We start from the raw sequence: 16,957 nt of genomic DNA, 5'->3' as shown, positions 1-16,957 counted from the left end.
ATCGGGTTTGGTTAGGCCCGGCCCGAGGGATGGCCAGGTATACTCCTAGGCATGGAATTTCTGTTCACAGGTGTAGATGCAACTGGATGAACAATAAAATATAAAAAGGTACACCCTCAGTCCGGAATTAATTGTCCCATAAATGGATGTATCTATACACATTTTTAGTTCTAGATACATATATTTGTATTCATGTCCGCGACAAGTAATTAGGGACGAAGGGAGTAGTAAACAAAATAAAAATTATTTTCTATAAACATGGATGAATGTTACAAAGTGTGTATGACATTCGTGGAAGCCTTATCAAAAAAAAAAAAAATAAGCCTCCAAAAATACTTTTTTTAAAAGCAGTTTGGAGCACTGATTATTTTCCCACACATTCATGAATGCCATACTATCACAAAATTATGCGCAGGCAGAAAACAAAGCAATGTTTGTTGCAAATAATTCGAAATATTATGATTTTGTTTTCCTATTTTTTTGTTCATTGCAGGTGTATATGAGCTCGGGGACTAGAACGACACTTTGGCTCCCACATTTACTTTTGACACTTCCACATGAATTTTGCTTCTATAGCTTTATTTCCAATGTAATATACAAATATTCACAGGGTGATCACATAGTTTGCATAAAACATGTCACGTCAATCAATTATTAGTTACATATACTTGAGTTGATTGACTCCTTATGGCCCTATCTACCAACCTGGCTTTCCATACGTTTGCATCTGAACTTCAGATGGCAGAGTGCCTGAATTTCAGCATCTTTCGAACTCGACCGAGCGGCCCTCTGCATCCAGGTAACTTACTGGATCATCGCATGTGCAGCAGGAGCAGCTCTGGCTTTTCGACCAGGCTTTTCCACTCGTTGCAAAACCTTGCAACTGTGGCACCGTCGACGACTCTATGGTCGGCTCCAACGGTCACCTGCATGGCATACAACAGGATGTCCGAGTAAGTGCAAGTGCAAAGCAATGTAAGCCCAGCGCTAGGTATGTATGTACGGCAATGATCTTACATTGATTATCGAGGACGGGTAAACGTTTTCTTCATCATCAAAGCGAGGGAGCTTCTGAATGCGGCCGAGCGCAATGATCGCAACTTCAGGCAGGTTGAGAACAGGAGAGCCAAACTTGCCACCGATGGCGCCTATGTTGCTCAGTGTTATGGTTCCACCAGTGATATCGTTGGTGCTTAGTCTGTTTTGCAGTGCCATCTCATGTAATCTTGACAATTCCTTTGTGATCTGGTGTAATCATGGAAAAAACATTGGGCAGGCAAGCCACAAAAGGAACTATGTCCAAATGAAGATGTGATTGAATGGACTACAGGTTTACATGAGTAATACAAGTTATTTCCCGCAAAAAAAATGAACTACAGGTTTATAGTCAATCGTTTATGGAAATATTCAGGGGCCTAACTGCAAATCTTTCTGATATTTGTCTAGGTTGTCATCTGAATACTTTATTACTTTTTAGCATACAAATTTATCATGAATTAAGGGAGAAAAGAATTGCTGCTGACCTCCAATATAGAAAGTGACTGGACTTTCTTGATGCTTGGCACCACTAATCCCTGTTCTGTAGCCATAGCTACTCCGATGTTATGGAATCCTAATACACAAATAACAAACCAATGTCATGATACCTTCAGCACAAAAGGTAGTTTGTAGAGAAATGATCACATAAATGTCTTTATATGGCGCACTTTGGAAGAAGAAAAAATCTAACAGTATTATTTAGAAATCACGTTTCCTATCTTATTGAAAACTTCTTTTTGTGGAGATTTTTTTTGCTTATTGCAAATTAGCAAACAAATAAAACGAAATCTAGCCTACAAGACACGGTAATTGGAGACAATCCAGACCAACAGAAGCGGTGCATTTTAAATTTTTTTGTTAGAGGTTGGTTGATAAGGAGAGCTACACGGTTTGACAGGTGGAATTTCCTGGTTTACTTGTAGGCACGCACAAAAAGCGCCAAGGATACGATATATCCTCTGCTTCCAAACTCCTACCCCTGAGTGACCGCCCTGAATTGTTTTAAGATCATTTTCCAGGATGATGACGACAGGAGTGGGAACTCAGCGATTGCATACCTTTGAGAGTAACTTCATTTGTTTCTTCAATGAAAGAGCTGTTTAACAATGGATATTTACTCAGTGCCACAGAAAGAGATTTTATGAGGAATGGAAGGAAGGTGTGCTTCACATCATGATCTTTATTCTCCTTCTGAAATGATGCCTTAAGTTGTACAAGAGCATCACAGTTTATTTCCTCCAGATAATGAAAATGTGGTACTTTTGCAGCCAGGCTCATTGATTTCACCATTGCTCTCTGGTATCCCCTGAAGAAAGACATGTGCCCATAATGGACTGCAGTGGTTATGTATATGGCCAACCATATCAAAGTAGGTTATCAAGAAATGTTGTAATACCTGAGAGGAATTCTCTTATCTTCATAAAAATGTGAATCAAGTAGTGATTTTCCTCCCTCCGGTAACTCAACTTGACCGACATTCTCTTCCAAAGCTGACGGCGGCTCCTGGAGAAGACCCTTGCTAGCAGCGTAATTCAGAACATCCTCTTTCAACACTCTACCATCTCTTCCTGTACCCTTAATATCATCGATGTTGAGCCCATACTGCTTCACTAGATGCCTGACGGCTGGCGTGGAGAGAGACCCACGAGGAGCATTGCCTTCACTTAAAGGACTTGCAGAAGTATCCACTCCAAGTGGAATGTCAGGGGATGAAGCTAGGCTATCATGAGGTACAACTTGACTGCCGTTGACAATCATCTTAAGTAAAGTTTCGCCAACCTAAGAAGCACACATTGACTTCAGAAAATGAAGGAGACAGTCAAATATATCTATTCAGACTGAAAGGATTCCCAGAGGAATAATAATGTTAGCATTCCAAGGTCTAATTAAAAAAAAGGAATACCAGCAACAACAAGAAAAGGGGACATTTATAACTAGTAATCATCCAAAGCTACCTTTACTATGTCACCGGGGGCAAACTGAATCTCATGTACTGTTCCCTTGAAACGGCTTGTAATTTCTATGGTCGCTTTGTCGCTCTGTACCTCACAGAGCTGCTGGAATTCATCTACGTGGTCGCCCTGCCAAATGAGCAAGTCAAAGAACAACCCCAAATTGAGATGAAAATAAATACATAAACACAAAACAGACAAGATTGAGTTCGAATCGAGCAGCACATTCTTCAGATTATAGGCAGGAGCAATATCTTATACTAGTTCAGAATTTCAGATTATAGGCAAAGCAAACGGCATCCCAATCGGGCCACCAACAAGCAATCGAACCTCATCATGCTCAAATTGCTAGTGTGCATCGCAACTGACAGTAGAATTGCCCCAAAACATTTCCCGAAGCAGAGTTCGAAGTGGAAGCAGGCAGTGACAAAGGAAGGGGGCGGCGTAGATGAGGCTCACCTCGCTGACGAACCAGCGCAGCAGCTCGCACTCGGCGATCCCCTCCCCCGTCTGCGCCAGGGGCACCTCCACCAGCTCGGCGGAGGGCTCCCTCGCCGCGGAGGCGGAGGCGTCGCTCGCGAGCCACCTGCTCCCCCCGCGCACCGCAGCGGCGTGGAGCAGCCGCGCGGGCGAGGAGGCTGCGGCGGCTGCGAAGCGGGGCGGGGAGAGGGGGAGGAGGAGGCGGCGCAGCGGCGGCGTGGCCGCGGCGGGTCCCGCCGGCGGACGCGGACGCGGCGCCGCGGGCCGCGGGGCGGCGGGGATGGTGGGGCAGCGACGGGAGCGGGAGGCGAGCCGCCTCCAGGCCATGTGTCTGCGGGAGGAGGGCTACCGGCGGGCTGAGTGCGGAGATGGAAGTGGTGCTGCTGCTGCGTGGGGGCTTGCGACCATTGATGGAATGGATGGATACTTGGAGAGTAGCAAGCGAGCGGAGGAGGAAGAGGAGTGCGGGGCAGTGCAACTGCCAGTGCCAGCTCCGTCTGTCTGCTACACGAGCGCTGAGCTGTTGATCTCATCTTCACGACAAAGTGATACGGGACTGGTGTGGGGGTGGCAGCTGGTGTGCTGACTGCGAAGGGCACGTGTATAACGCCTTCGTGGTAAGCAGCACATGACCAAAACGTTAGCTATTTCTCGTCCATATGCACACGCATCTAACAACCGACGCTAGTTTACTTTTCAGAAGAACGTCTAGAGCATCTACAGGATTGGTCGGATATGTGGGCGTTCGGACGCGCATGCCAAGATTGGGCACGGGTAGGTTGTCTTCGGTGGGCTCGGCGGCCTCCTTGGTGTTACCTTCCTCGGTCATTGCCGCAAAGACAGCGGCGAACTTCTGGGAAGGAGAAGGGGAGCTGATGATGGTTTACAATTATGAATTACTTACACGGCTGCTGCCGGTTTGGCTCGGGGTTTGGTATGAAGATCTTCGTCAAGATACAAGATAGAGAAAACCTACCTTAAAGGAAGTGGTGATTGCCTCGCTGTTGGCACGCAAGTTAAGGATGATCGCACCCTTGCTGGCAGTGGCGGAGCTTGGGCTGAATTCTAGGGGGGGCAATGGGCTGGGGGGCAAAGAATATGTGATTTGAGCTGATTTTGCTTGAGATATGGGCCAAATACTAAGGGGTATTCCAGAAAATTTTCATGGGCTGGGGGGGGGGCAATGGGCTGGGGGGCAAAGAATATGTGGTTTGAACTGATTTTGCTTGAGATATGGGCCAAATACTAAGGGGTATTCCAGAAAATTTTCATGGGCTGGGGGGGGGGCAACGGCCCAGGTTGGCCCCTGAGAAGCTCCGCCACTGCTTGCTGGCTACAATATCCACAAGGAATCCATACTTCCCACACCGCGCGTGGCAACATGATGGTATGCATGTCTTTGTCAAGACTCTCCCCAACAAGACACATCACACTTGAGGAAGAGTCCTCTGGCACCACTAACAATGTCAAGGCCAAGATTACGCTAGAAGAGTTCTGCCCCCCGGCGACAGCTCCCTCATCCACTATCGCCCTGCCATCGGCGTCCACACCGTGAACGACCAGACTGAGGCTGTCAGGCGCAGGGCTACAGCGGTGGGGCTAAGTACAAGTATGCTGCGGTCTACGATGGTGCATGGCGAGTTGTCAAGCAGAGTACACGCCTTCAGAGGGTTAGGTGGCATCCAAGATGATTCACCACTCCCTTTTACCGTGCGGGGGACACTTCATCTGCAACGTGCCGCGGTAGAAGTGTTGTGTCAGTAAAAGTCTGCTACGTTACGGCAAGACATGTGTTCAACTCAGGCAACGGGATATGAAGATACATGCCCCCGCATTTAATGCGATAGATATTCCACTGTACATATACTGTACCCGCTACCTTGTAGCCACTATAGTGACCCCTTATGACTATAAAAAAGGAGGCCCATGCTGTTAGATAATAACAAGAAATAAACGAGACAGAGAGACACGAATTTTTACGTGGAAACCCTTGCGGGAGAAAATCACGGACGCACGAAGGCGCAATCACTATACGGAGTATTACAAGCACGAGACGACAGGCCGTCTTAGGTGCGACTACATGGATATATATGAGGGCAATACACAAAAGACCTTGGAGGACAAGAAAACGAGTTGTACTCGTACGCGTCAACGTCAACGCAGAGGCCCACACCGGTTGTACTATGTCTAGTCCAACATGGTATAATTTTGGATCACAATTTAACAATCTCCACCCCTATCCAAATTCCCTCTAGTAGTCGAAGAAAGTAAATAACTCCATCCAAATCAGTATAAACACCTTGTGCGTCAAAGTCCATAGGACTAGTGAGAAATATCAACTAAGCCTGAGCAAAGCTCAAACTTATTGGTAGGAACTGGCTTTGTCATCATATCAGTAGGATTATCATGAGTACTTATCTTGCATACCTTCAAATTGCCTTCAGCAACAACGTCTCGAATATAATGAAATCTGACATCAACGTACTTTGTCCTCTCATGAACATTGGATTCTTTGTAAGATATATGGCACTTTGACTGTCACTAAATGCGGTAGGGCAAGATGAATCTTCACAAAGCTCAGAATACAAACCTCTCAACCAGATAGCTTCTTTGCATGCCTCAGAAATAGCCATATACTCGGCATCAATAGTGGAACATGCCACAGTAGACTGCAAAGTTGCTCTCCAACTCACAGCACAACCACCAATGGTGAAAACATAACCTGTGAGTGATCTTCTCTTATCCAAATCACCAGCAAAATCAGAATCAACAAAACCAACAAGTCCATCTCCAGTTTTTCCAAACTGTAAATAAGCATTAGAAGTACCTCACAGGTATCTAAAAATCCACTGAACCGCTTTCCAATGCTCTTTTCCAGGATTAGCCATATATCTACTGACAACATTCAATGCATATGATAAATCCGGACAAGAACAAACCATGGCATACATAAGTGAACCAACTGCACTCGAATAGGGGAACTATAGACATGTACTCAATATCTGCATCTAACTTAGGACATAAAGCTGATGATAATTTGAAGTGTGCAACTAACGAAATACTCACTGGCTTGGCATTATGCATATTAAAATGACGAAGAACTTTATCAATATATCCCTTCTGACTTAGATATACTTTTCCAGACTGTCGTGGAATTGTCACGGCAGATGTCCTCTTGCAAGGACTTAATCGTGGAGCCATCGCAACTAGGAAGCTTGAAGGGGTTAATCGGGACAAAGGACACGCGAGGTTTATACTAGTTCAGTCCCTTACGGTGAAGGAAAGCCTACATCTAGTTGGGTTGGAATTACTTGAGGTTCGATGACCAGGGAGCGAGATACGCTATGCCCGGTTCTCGGTTTGTTGTTTCTTACCCTAAGACGCCAGCGGGTCGTCCCCTTATATACACGGGTCGACGCCCTACGGCTTACAGAGTCCCGGTCGGCTCATAAACAGTGTCCGTCTCGGTGACTAGTTATTTCTAACTTACAATACAAGTCACGCCCTCATGGCGGTTTATCACCATGGGCTATAAATCGCCTGTGGGCCTTTAGACCCTTTACTGAACCGCCATCTTCACGTCTTGGTCTTGGGCTTCAGATGGTCTTCTCTTTGCGTAACCCGGCCCCTCCTGGGCGGCTTACGTAAATAGTTATATCCCCAACATTAGGCCCCAGATTGATTTGAACCGGTTCATGTCAATCTTTGAAAACCTTATGAACTAGCCCTTAGTCTTCTGTTTTGTGCGGAAACTTTAACCCACCGTGACGTCATCATCTGGATCCGGGTTAAATCTCCGTGACGTCATCTTCAATAAAACTCATATTTTATTCCGTCATACCCTCCAACGGATCTTTTCCTTATTGACCATCCCGAGAATCGAGGCGTCGGGGCCGCTGGATAATGATGCTTTGGTCTCCTCGTTTCTCGCGCCGTCTTGGTCGGCCCCTCCTTATAAATAGATGCGACCTAGGCCTTCTCCATTTTCTTCAGTCGTCTTCCTCCTCGCACTTCCTTCTTTGCTGCTCAAGCTCCGCCGCCGCCGCCGTCGAACCCCTGGTCTTCACCGTCTCAGGCCGCTGCATCACCCTGATTCCGACCAGAAAACGACGGCGACCCTCCGCAGCTCTTCCGCATCTGTGAGTTCCTCTTTTCCCCTTTTTCAGATCTGCATTGAAACCGTCTTGAGTTCGTCGGTGTTCATCACCGCTCGACGCAGACCTCCATTAGTTTTCACCTCCAATGCCTTGTTTAGATTATAGAAACAACATAGAACTGCTGTTTTGGAAAATATTTGTGCTTATCCTGTATAAGAACAGATCTCATTTCCCTTGTTTTGGAAACCCTCCGCGAGTATATGAACTTCTCTGTACTGTTTTTAGGTCTAGAAATATTTTCTTTCTCAGAACCTCGTTTGATCCAAAATAATGATTGCAACTTGTGAAACCTGTTTGTTCCACACTTAGCCAAAAAACTGCATCTGTTGACTCTGCTTCAGCCATAATAATTCATGTGACCGGTTTAAGATAATACCGATTGTCAGCACCGCTTGCTTATGGCGACTTAGAAAACCTTAATCATCTTTAGTACCTGCAGCTGTTAAACATTATCACATAGTTACCTGTATGTCATTAGGCCCCTTCTTAAGCCGCCATCTCAGATAACCCAATAATGCTTATTCTCCGGGTTATAATAAACCGGAAAATTTCCTTTATCTTGTTGTAGGCTTCCATTTACCCAATGGCACCCAAAGCTGTTAAACCTCCGATTACCTGCAACTGGGTCCCATCCATTGTTACAGAGAGCAAACTATCCGAGTTTGTAAAGTCTGGCCATCTGCCCAAGAAGGATGTCATGTCTTATCGCGCTCCTGACCCGTCTGAAGAGAAACCTCAACCCAAGGAAGGGGAGGTGATCATTTTCACCGATCACATGAGCCGGGGATTTGCTCCTCCCGGTTCAAAATTCTTTAGAGACGTTTTGCACTTCTTTGACTTAAGACCTCAAGACATCGGGCCCAATTCCGTGTCAAATATCTGCAACTTTCAAGTTTTCTGTGAGGTCTACCTTGAAGAAGAACCCAGCCTACTTTTGTTCAGGGAATTGTTCTATTTGAACCGGCAGAATGAGCGGGCCAACGGGCCCAGTCTGGAGCTTGGTGGCATATCAATTCAAAGGCGGAGAGACTGCCTGTTTCCTTATGCTGAATTACCGAGTCATCCAAAGGACTGGAACCAGACATGGTTCTACTGCCAAGATACTTCTCCGGCTGGCGAAAACCCGCTGCCCGGCTTCCGTGCATTGCGCCTTGAACCTACTCACCCGCTGCCGGATAAGTTGACAGCTACTGAACGTCTGCCACTCACCCCCAAAATCAAGAAGATTAAAGCTCTTTTAGGGAACGGCTTAGATGGCATTGACCTGGTCCGAGTCTGGGTTGCTTGGAGAATAATTCCGTTAAGCCGCCGCCCCGGCTTAATGTGTAATTATTCAGGCGAGAAAGATGACCCTCAGCGTCATAGCCCTGACGACTTACCAGATGACGTAGTGGAAGCTACAACTCAGTCCTTGTTGAAGGAGGGCACCGTGAATAGTAACGCCTTCGGGTTACTACCTTTTTGCCAGAAGAACCCGGCCCCTGCAGTATGTTTCCAGCCGTCGGGTTATTTTTTTTATCATGTTAGGCTGTATTCTTACGCATAACCCGTTATAACCTTTTACAGGCAAATGATAACTTCTGGAAAACCCAATATGATCATGAGGCGGCCAAGAAAGCTAGGGCGGCCAAGAGAGCCGAAAAGTAAACCACCAAGCCCATCACCTCAAGGAAAAGGAAGCCAAGCGCCTCTGAGCTGTTTCAGCTTGATGATACCAACGATAATGAGGAAGAGGTAACCTTTGAATTTCCCTTTCTCCTTTATCGCTACCTTACTGATACTAACCTTCTTTCAGGAAGACACGGGCAACAGCCAACCCGTCGAGGAAGAGGTAATTATAATCTCCTCCGACTCCGAGCTTCAGCCGCGTCAGAAAATTCGAAGAGTAACCCGGAAAGTAAGATTTTCACATCCTTTGGCTTACCAAGATCCTAACTTTCTTTTGAAGCGACAGATTTATGAGAGCCAGAGGCAGACCCGGACCAGCAAAGACACGGAACTCTCCTCCGACTTACCTGATGTGACTAGGAAACGCCAGGCTGAGGTTATCTCCGATTCACACCTTCTTTTTCCTTTCGCGGGTTTCATTCGTTAGCCTCTCAATTCTTCTGACTCCAACTATCAGGATATTTCACCTTCCTCCGGTGAGTCTATGCAGTCCAACATGCCAGCCTTCAAAACTGCTCCCGGGTAATATAAACTTGTTGTACCTTATGCCTTATTTTACTCATATTTTTTGTATTTAACCTGTCTACCTTTTCCATAGTGTGCAAGTAAAGCCCAGCAAAAGGGCAAAAAAGAATAAGCCGCCCCAAGAACCGGTTGTGACTGAACCAGAGTTGGGCACAGCTGCTCCTGGCGCCTCTACTCACGAGCCGCCGCCTCAACCATCTCATGATGTTCCTATATCTTCCTCTGACCCGCCTACTGAGCAAACCCTCAACGATTCTGGTAACCCAGAGGCTCCTAGCCCCGCCAAGGCAAATGATCCGGAAGTTGAGATTCTCAAGACTCAGTTTGTTGAGCCGGCACAGCCAACTGTACTTGCCAAGTGTTCTAAAGAGGAATTGGTAGGACGCCGAAAGGCCAAGCTGGACGTCACTGACTATACTCATTTGAGTATTGGAGAGATCGTCTCCGGCTATATCAATCAAGTACATAGCAGCCGTGACCTGAAAATTGACATGGTGAAGTAGATACAGCAAAAATCTAAGGTATGGCTTATGCTAGCTTTCTTTAACCATACTTACTGTACCAGCCCCCAAGTCTATTGCTTATAAGTAAATATGCTGTAGACTTTAGAAAATTGCCTAGCACTGCTTATCCGGCTTACGAAAAAGACATTTAACCAGGTTGTAGCACTTGCGATACACATTAGCCCCCAAGTGCCAAACATCTTTGCTTGCAAAGTGCTTGGGACTTAATTTCCATGAGCCGGAATAGTAATTGAAAGTTCTTCAGTATACATTAGCCCCCAAGTGTCAAGTACCTTTGCTTGCAAAGTGCTTGGGACTTAATATTATTTACCATAATCTTGACTACTATCCAGTGCAATGCAGGCCATCGTAAGTCAATTTGAATCAGAGATTGTTGACCTGAAGAACCGCGTGGCAGCCCAGGAGATTGAAACTCAAAAGGCTAACTCCCAATTTGAATTCAGTGTCTCTGAACAAGAGAAACTGAAGAGAAATTTTGAATCGGAGAAGAAAATTTGGGCTGATGAAAAGGCCGCACTGGTGACCCGGGCCGAGACAGCAGAGGCATCGCTTGCGGGAGCAACGGCCGAACTGTCCGACTTAAAGCGCCAGATATCTCGAATGGTCTCATAAATATTTGGTGAGTGACTTACTCAAACCTTAAATGACCATTTTAGTTGTTTCCTCTGACTCACCTTATGCTTAATAACGCAGGCCCCAGGAGCACAAATCTCAAGCAGAACATGGTGATCAAGCTGAAGGCGGTTTATACTCTGGTGGAACAGCTCTACACCGGGTCACAACGTGCTCTGGCCGTTGTGGCTTTATCAAATGATGTTCCCTATCTCCTGCAAGATGTGCTGAAGCGGCTTGCTGTGCTACCTCAGCGAATCCAAGAGTTAAGACGAGCATCTGCAAGAGCCGGAGCTATAGCCGCATTGAGCCGGGCCAAGGCATGGCTTCCAGAACTAGACCCCGCTGATATTGCTCTTGGGTATCCAAGTTTAAAGGAAGATGGCACCGTGTTTAATGATACAGATTTCACCGCCTGTGTGAAGGATATACGTCCGGTGGCTACTCTTACTGGGAACGGCACTGACCTCACCAAGTGTCAGCCAGGTTATGACAAGGAGAATCGGAGAATCCCCATGCTGCATTATGACGATGTCAGCTTGATCCCTCTAACCCGTAAGCACACCTTTGCTCCTGAAGTCGACCCAACCGGTTTAATAGATGATGAAGCTGAGTTTGAGGCCTTGAGTGGCATTGACTGGGCCTCATCATCCTTCCAGGACAAAGCAGCCGGCGGAGAGACGGAGAAGGATAACCCGGAGGCTTCCAATCAACCCCAAGAGTAGATTGTCAGGCGCCACCTGCTTATGTCGTTGTAGAAAAACAATGCCGCATCATTCAGACTCGGGGAGTCTTGTAATAGAGTAAAAAATACTTTGAGTTTTGCTACGCCTTTGCGCATGCTTATGGCCCTTAATACTTGCATAAGCCGCCGTCACTATGCACTTTGTAGTTTATATGAATCTGTTATGTCCTTTGCAGAAATACCTTGCATTGCCGTGTGATGCTTACGGCTGCTTTTCCGGCTTATATAAACCAATCCCCGAGGGTAAGTTTAACTCCTGAAAATTGGCACATACAAGTTCACCTGGTACTTAACAACCTGATGTAACCAATATTAATCCTGGAGGATTGTAATGTATTCCATTGTATTTTCAAGAGGGTCACAAGATATCTAATGTTGACACTTGTAAAACATGATGAACAAAATTCAAGGGTTTCTGATTCGAATACGATGAGTGACCCGTTCCAAAGGGGTTGAGCTAAGATTCGGATACGATCTGTTAGCCCCCAGTGGCTGTGGCGATGCCGATCAAGTGGGTATCGACAGCTATGTTCTCTTTGGTTCGAATACGACCTATGTTTGAACAGGAAGCCCCCAAGTGACCATAAGAGTTGTTTAATGACGCTGATTCGAATACGATCCACGTCAGACCCAAAGGGGTTAAGCTATGATTCAAATATGATCAAGAAGCCCCCAAGTGGGTTTGGCAGTATGCCGATCAAGTGGGTATCGACAGCTATGTTCTCTTTGGTTCGAATACGACCTATGTTTGAACAGGAAGCCCCCAAGAGACCACAGCTAGATTCAGATATGATCATAAGCCGGACCAAGGGAAAGCCGGATTCAGATATGATCCGCTTCTCCTTAGTTATCTCCACCACCTGACAAAGAAAACACATAAACCTTTTTTTTGGGAGTGGAAAAAAAGGACAGAGGTCCTGCTTTATTGCTTTATATAATATACATAGTATAAGTATATACACATTACAGCCGATGGCTCAAGTATAATAAGGCCGAAGATGAGCGATATTCCACGGCCGACGGGTCTCCTCCTCCGACTTACGTGAGTCTTTGTGTTCCCGAACGTCGATAAGGTAGTATGATCCGTTGTTCAGATTCTTGCTGACCACAAAGGGTCCTTCCCAAGGAGGGGACATCTTATGCATGTCAGATTGATCCTGGATGAGTCGGAGCACTAAGTTGCCTTCCTGAAAGGTTCTGGACTTAACCCGGCGGCTGTGGTAGCGGCGTAGGTCTTGCTGGTAAATCGCCGAGCGGGCTATTGCCAAGTCTCGCTCTTCATCCAACAGGTCAAGTGCGTCTTGCCGAGCTTTTTCATTGTCTTCCTCAACATAAGCCGCCACACAGGGTGAATCATGACGGATGTCACTTTGCAGGACCGCCTCTGCTCCATACACCATAAAGAAAGGCGTATAACCCGTAGATCTGTTAGGTGTAGTATTGATGCTCCAAAGTACAGAAGGTAACTCCTCCACCCAACAACTCGGCATCCGCTGCAAGGGGACCAAGAGCCGGGGCTTGATACCCCTCAAGATTTCTTGATTAGCTCGTTCTGCTTGACCATTAGATTGAGGGTGAGCCACAGCCGAAACGTCAAGACGGATATGCTCTTGTTGACAGAACTCTTCCATAGCTCCTTTGGAAAGGTTAGTGCCATTATCAGTTATAATGCTGTGTGGAAAACCAAAGCGAAAAATCACCTTTTTCATAAACTGGACCGCCGTGGCTGCATCACACTTACTGACTGGCTCCGCCTCCACCCACTTTGTGAACTTGTCAACCACCACCAAGAGGTGAGTCTTTTTATCCTTAGACCTTTTGAAAGGCCCGACCATATCAAGCCCCCAAACTGCAAATGGCCAGGTAATTGGAATCATCCTCAATTCCTGAGTCGACACATGGGCTCGTCGTGAGAATTTCTGACATCCGTCACATTTACTGACCAGGTCTTCCGCATCAGCATGAGCCGTCAGCCAATAAAACCCGTGACGGAAAGCTTTGGCCACAAGAGATTTTGAGCCGGCGTGATGACCACAATCGCCTTCATGAATCTCACGAAGGATCTCCTGACCCTCTGTAGGCGACACGCAATATTGAATTGCTCCAGTGACGCTGTAATGATGTAACTCGCCATTGACAATTGTCATGGATTTGGACCGCCGGGTGATTTGTCTTGCCAAGGTCTCATCTTCAGGCAACTCTCCCCGGGTCATGTAAGCCAAATAAGGCACTGTCCAATCCGGGATAACGTGGAGAGCCCCCACCAGTTGTGCCTCCGGGTCTTTTATTGCCAGATCTTCCTCTGTAGGTAACTTAACAGAAGGATTATGCAAAACATCAAGAAAGGTGTTAGGCGGCACCGGCTTACGTTGAGACCCCAGCCGGCTTAAGGCATCAGCCGCCTCATTCTTCCTTCGATCAATGTGTTCCACTACGTATCCCTTGAAATGTCCAGCCACAGCATCGACTTCATGACGGTAAGCCGCCATGAGGGGATCTTTAGAGTCCCACTTGCCTGACACCTGTTGAGCCACAAGGTCTGAATCTCCTAAGCATCTTACCCGGCTCAAGTTCATCTCTTTGACCATCCGGAGACCATGAAGCAGGGCCTCGTACTCAGCTGCATTGTTAGTACAAGGAAACATAAGCCGGAGCACATAACAAAATTTGTCACCTCGAGGGGAAGTTAACACGACTCCAGCCCCCGAGCCTTCCAACTGTCTGGACCCATCAAAGTGAATAATCCAATAAATGTTATCGGGCTTTTCCTCAGGTGCCTGTAGCTCTGTCCAGTCGTTGATGAAATCCACCAAAGCTTGAGACTTAATGGCAGTGCGTGGTACGTACTTCAGACCATGAGGCCCGAGCTCGATGGCCCACTTGGCGACTCATCCTGTAGCCTCTCTGTTCTGAATAATGTCTCCCAAGGGGGCAGAACTTACCACAGTGATAGGGTGACCTTGGAAGTATTGCTTCAGCTTCCGGCTTGCCATGAACACCCCGTAAACAAGTTTCTGCCAATGCGGATATCTTTGTTTTGACTCCATGAGTACCTCACTGACATAATAAACCGGCCGTTGAACCGGATGTTCCTTACCAGCCTCCTTGCGCTCTACCACAATTGCCACACTGACGGCTCGTGAATTAGCAGCCACATATAATAGCAAAGACTCTTTGTCAATGGGAGCCGCAAGAACTGGCGGCTCAGATAACTGCCTCTTCAAATCCTCAAAAGCAGCATTAGCAGCATCACTCCAGACATAGGTGTCTGCCTTCTTCATCAATTGGTACAGCGGTAGGGCCTTCTCACCTAACCGGCTTATGAACCGACTTAAAGCGGCAACACGACCCGCCAATCGCTGATCATCATTGATACATGCCAGTTTAGCCAAAGAAGTGATTGCCTTAATCTTCTCCGGATTAGCCTCGATGCCCCTGTTTGAGACCAAGAATCCCAAAAGCTTGCCTGCAGGCACACCAAATACACACTTCTCCGGGTTAAGCATCATTTTGTAAACCCGGAAATTGTCAAAGGTTTCTCTAAGATCAGATATCAAGGTTTCCGCCTCTCTGGACTTCACCACTATGTCATCCACATAAGCATGAACATTGCGCCCAATCTGATTGTGGAGACAATTCTGTACACACCGTTGATAAGTCGCCTGGGCACTCTTGAGCTCAAAAGGCATAGACACATAGCAGAAGGCTCCAAACGGAGTGATGAAAGCCGTCTTCTCCTGGTCCTTAACTGCCATCTTGATCTGATGATAACCAGAATAAGCATCCAAAAAGCTCATACGCGCACAACCCGCCGTAGCATCAATGATTTGATCAATACGGGGGAGAGCGAAAGGATCAGCCGGAAAAGCCTTATTTAAGTCCGTGTAATCCACACACATCCGCCAGATGCCGTTTTTCTTGAGTATGAGCACCGGGTTGGCCAACCACTCCGGGTGAAAAACTTCGACAATAAACCCAGCCGCCAAGAGCCGGGTGACCTCTTCTCCTATAGCTTTTCATCGTTCCTCATTGAATCGCCGCAGAAACTGCCTGACAGGCTTGTACTTCGGATCAATATTAAGAGTGTGCTCAGCGAGTCCTCTCGGTACACCCGGCATGTGAGAAGGCTTCCATGCAAAGATGTCCCGGTTCTCACGGATAAACTCGATGAGCGCGCTTTCCTATTTAGGATCCAAGTTGGCACTGATGCTGAATTGCTTAGACGAATCGCCCAGAGTAAAGTCAACAAGCTTAGTCTCCGCAGCCGATTTAAACTTCATGGTCGGGTCATGCTCCGTAGTCGGTTTCTTGAGGGAGGTCATATCCACCGGGTCAACGTTATCTTGATAAAATTTGAGCTCCTCCGCTGCACAGACAGACTCGGCGTAAGCCGCATCGCCTTCTTCACACTCCAGGGCCACCTTTCGGCTTCCATGCATAGTGATGGTACCCTTGTAACCCGGCATCTTGAGCTGTAGATAAACATAACACGGCCGCGCCATGAACTTGGCATAAGCCGGCCGCCCGAACAAAGCGTGATATGGACTCTTGATTTTGACCACTTCAAAAGTTAACTTTTCCGCCCTAGAATCATGCTCGTCTCCAAAGGCCACCTCTATCTCAATCTTACCCACAGGATACGCCGACTTACCAGGCACCACGCCATGGAAGACGGTGTTGGAAGTCTTTAAATTCCTGTCAGTTAAACCCATGCGCCGAAAGGTCTCGTAATAGAGGATGTTGATGCTGCTACCTCCATCCATGAGCACCTTAGTAAATTTATAACCACCAACCTGCGGTGCCACCACTAGGGCCAGTTGACCCGGATTATCAACCCGGGGAGGGTGATCCTCCCTGCTCCAGACAATAGGCTGTTCCGACCACCTCAAGTAACGAGGGACTGCCGGTTCAATAGAATTCACAGCCCTCTTATGAACTTTCTGATCACGTTTACACAAACTTGTGGTGAACATGTGATACTGCCCACTGTTTAACTGTTTTGGATGGCTCTGATAACCCGACTGCTGCTGCTGCTGACCTCCTTGACCAGACTGCTGTTGATTATAACCACCCTGGTTTCCCTGAAAACCGGATCCTGAACCACCGCCCGGGCCATGAAAGCCGCCGGCTCCTGAGCCGCCGCCTGGGCCTTGATTGCCATCAAACGTATTAGAATTCTTGAAAGCTTTCATGATTGCGCAATCCTTCCATAAATGAGTCGCTGGTCGTTCCCGGGTGCCGTGTTTCGGGCAGGGC

General features: G+C 47.1%; 1 protein-coding gene and 1 pseudogene across 2 annotated transcripts; one reads left to right on the top strand and one right to left on the bottom strand.

Annotated features, from left to right (window-relative positions):
• Window positions 1-551: 551 nt before the first annotated feature.
• On the bottom strand, window positions 552-3,991 carry BCE2 (2-oxoacid dehydrogenases acyltransferase family protein). 2 transcript variants are annotated; one of them, XR_015615692.1, is made up of 7 exons: window positions 3,450-3,991; window positions 2,994-3,119; window positions 2,435-2,817; window positions 2,097-2,344; window positions 1,524-1,612; window positions 1,018-1,324; window positions 552-926 (listed from the first exon to the last, which is right to left on the bottom strand). XR_015615692.1 is itself a non-coding variant. In XM_048692067.2 (7 exons), the coding sequence occupies exons 1-7, from the start codon at window positions 3,795-3,797 to the stop codon at window positions 813-815; spliced, it is 1,536 nt and encodes a 511-aa protein (XP_048548024.2). In that variant the 5' UTR covers window positions 3,798-3,988; the 3' UTR covers window positions 552-812. The 2 variants fall into 2 exon arrangements, 1 of the variants encoding a protein (XP_048548024.2); XM_048692067.2 differs by having other exon boundaries at window positions 1,018-1,245; window positions 3,450-3,988.
• Window positions 3,992-8,210: 4,219 nt separating this feature from the next.
• On the top strand, window positions 8,211-11,681 carry LOC147983519 (uncharacterized; annotated as a pseudogene).
• The last annotated feature ends 5,276 nt before the right edge of the window (window positions 11,682-16,957 follow it).

Source organism: Triticum urartu, chromosome 2A (assembly GCF_056163025.1).
Source record: "Triticum urartu cultivar PI428250 chromosome 2A, HENAU_Tu73, whole genome shotgun sequence".
Lineage (NCBI taxonomy): Eukaryota > Viridiplantae > Streptophyta > Magnoliopsida > Poales > Poaceae > Triticum > Triticum urartu.
This window is presented reverse-complemented; position numbering and strand designations above follow the sequence as displayed.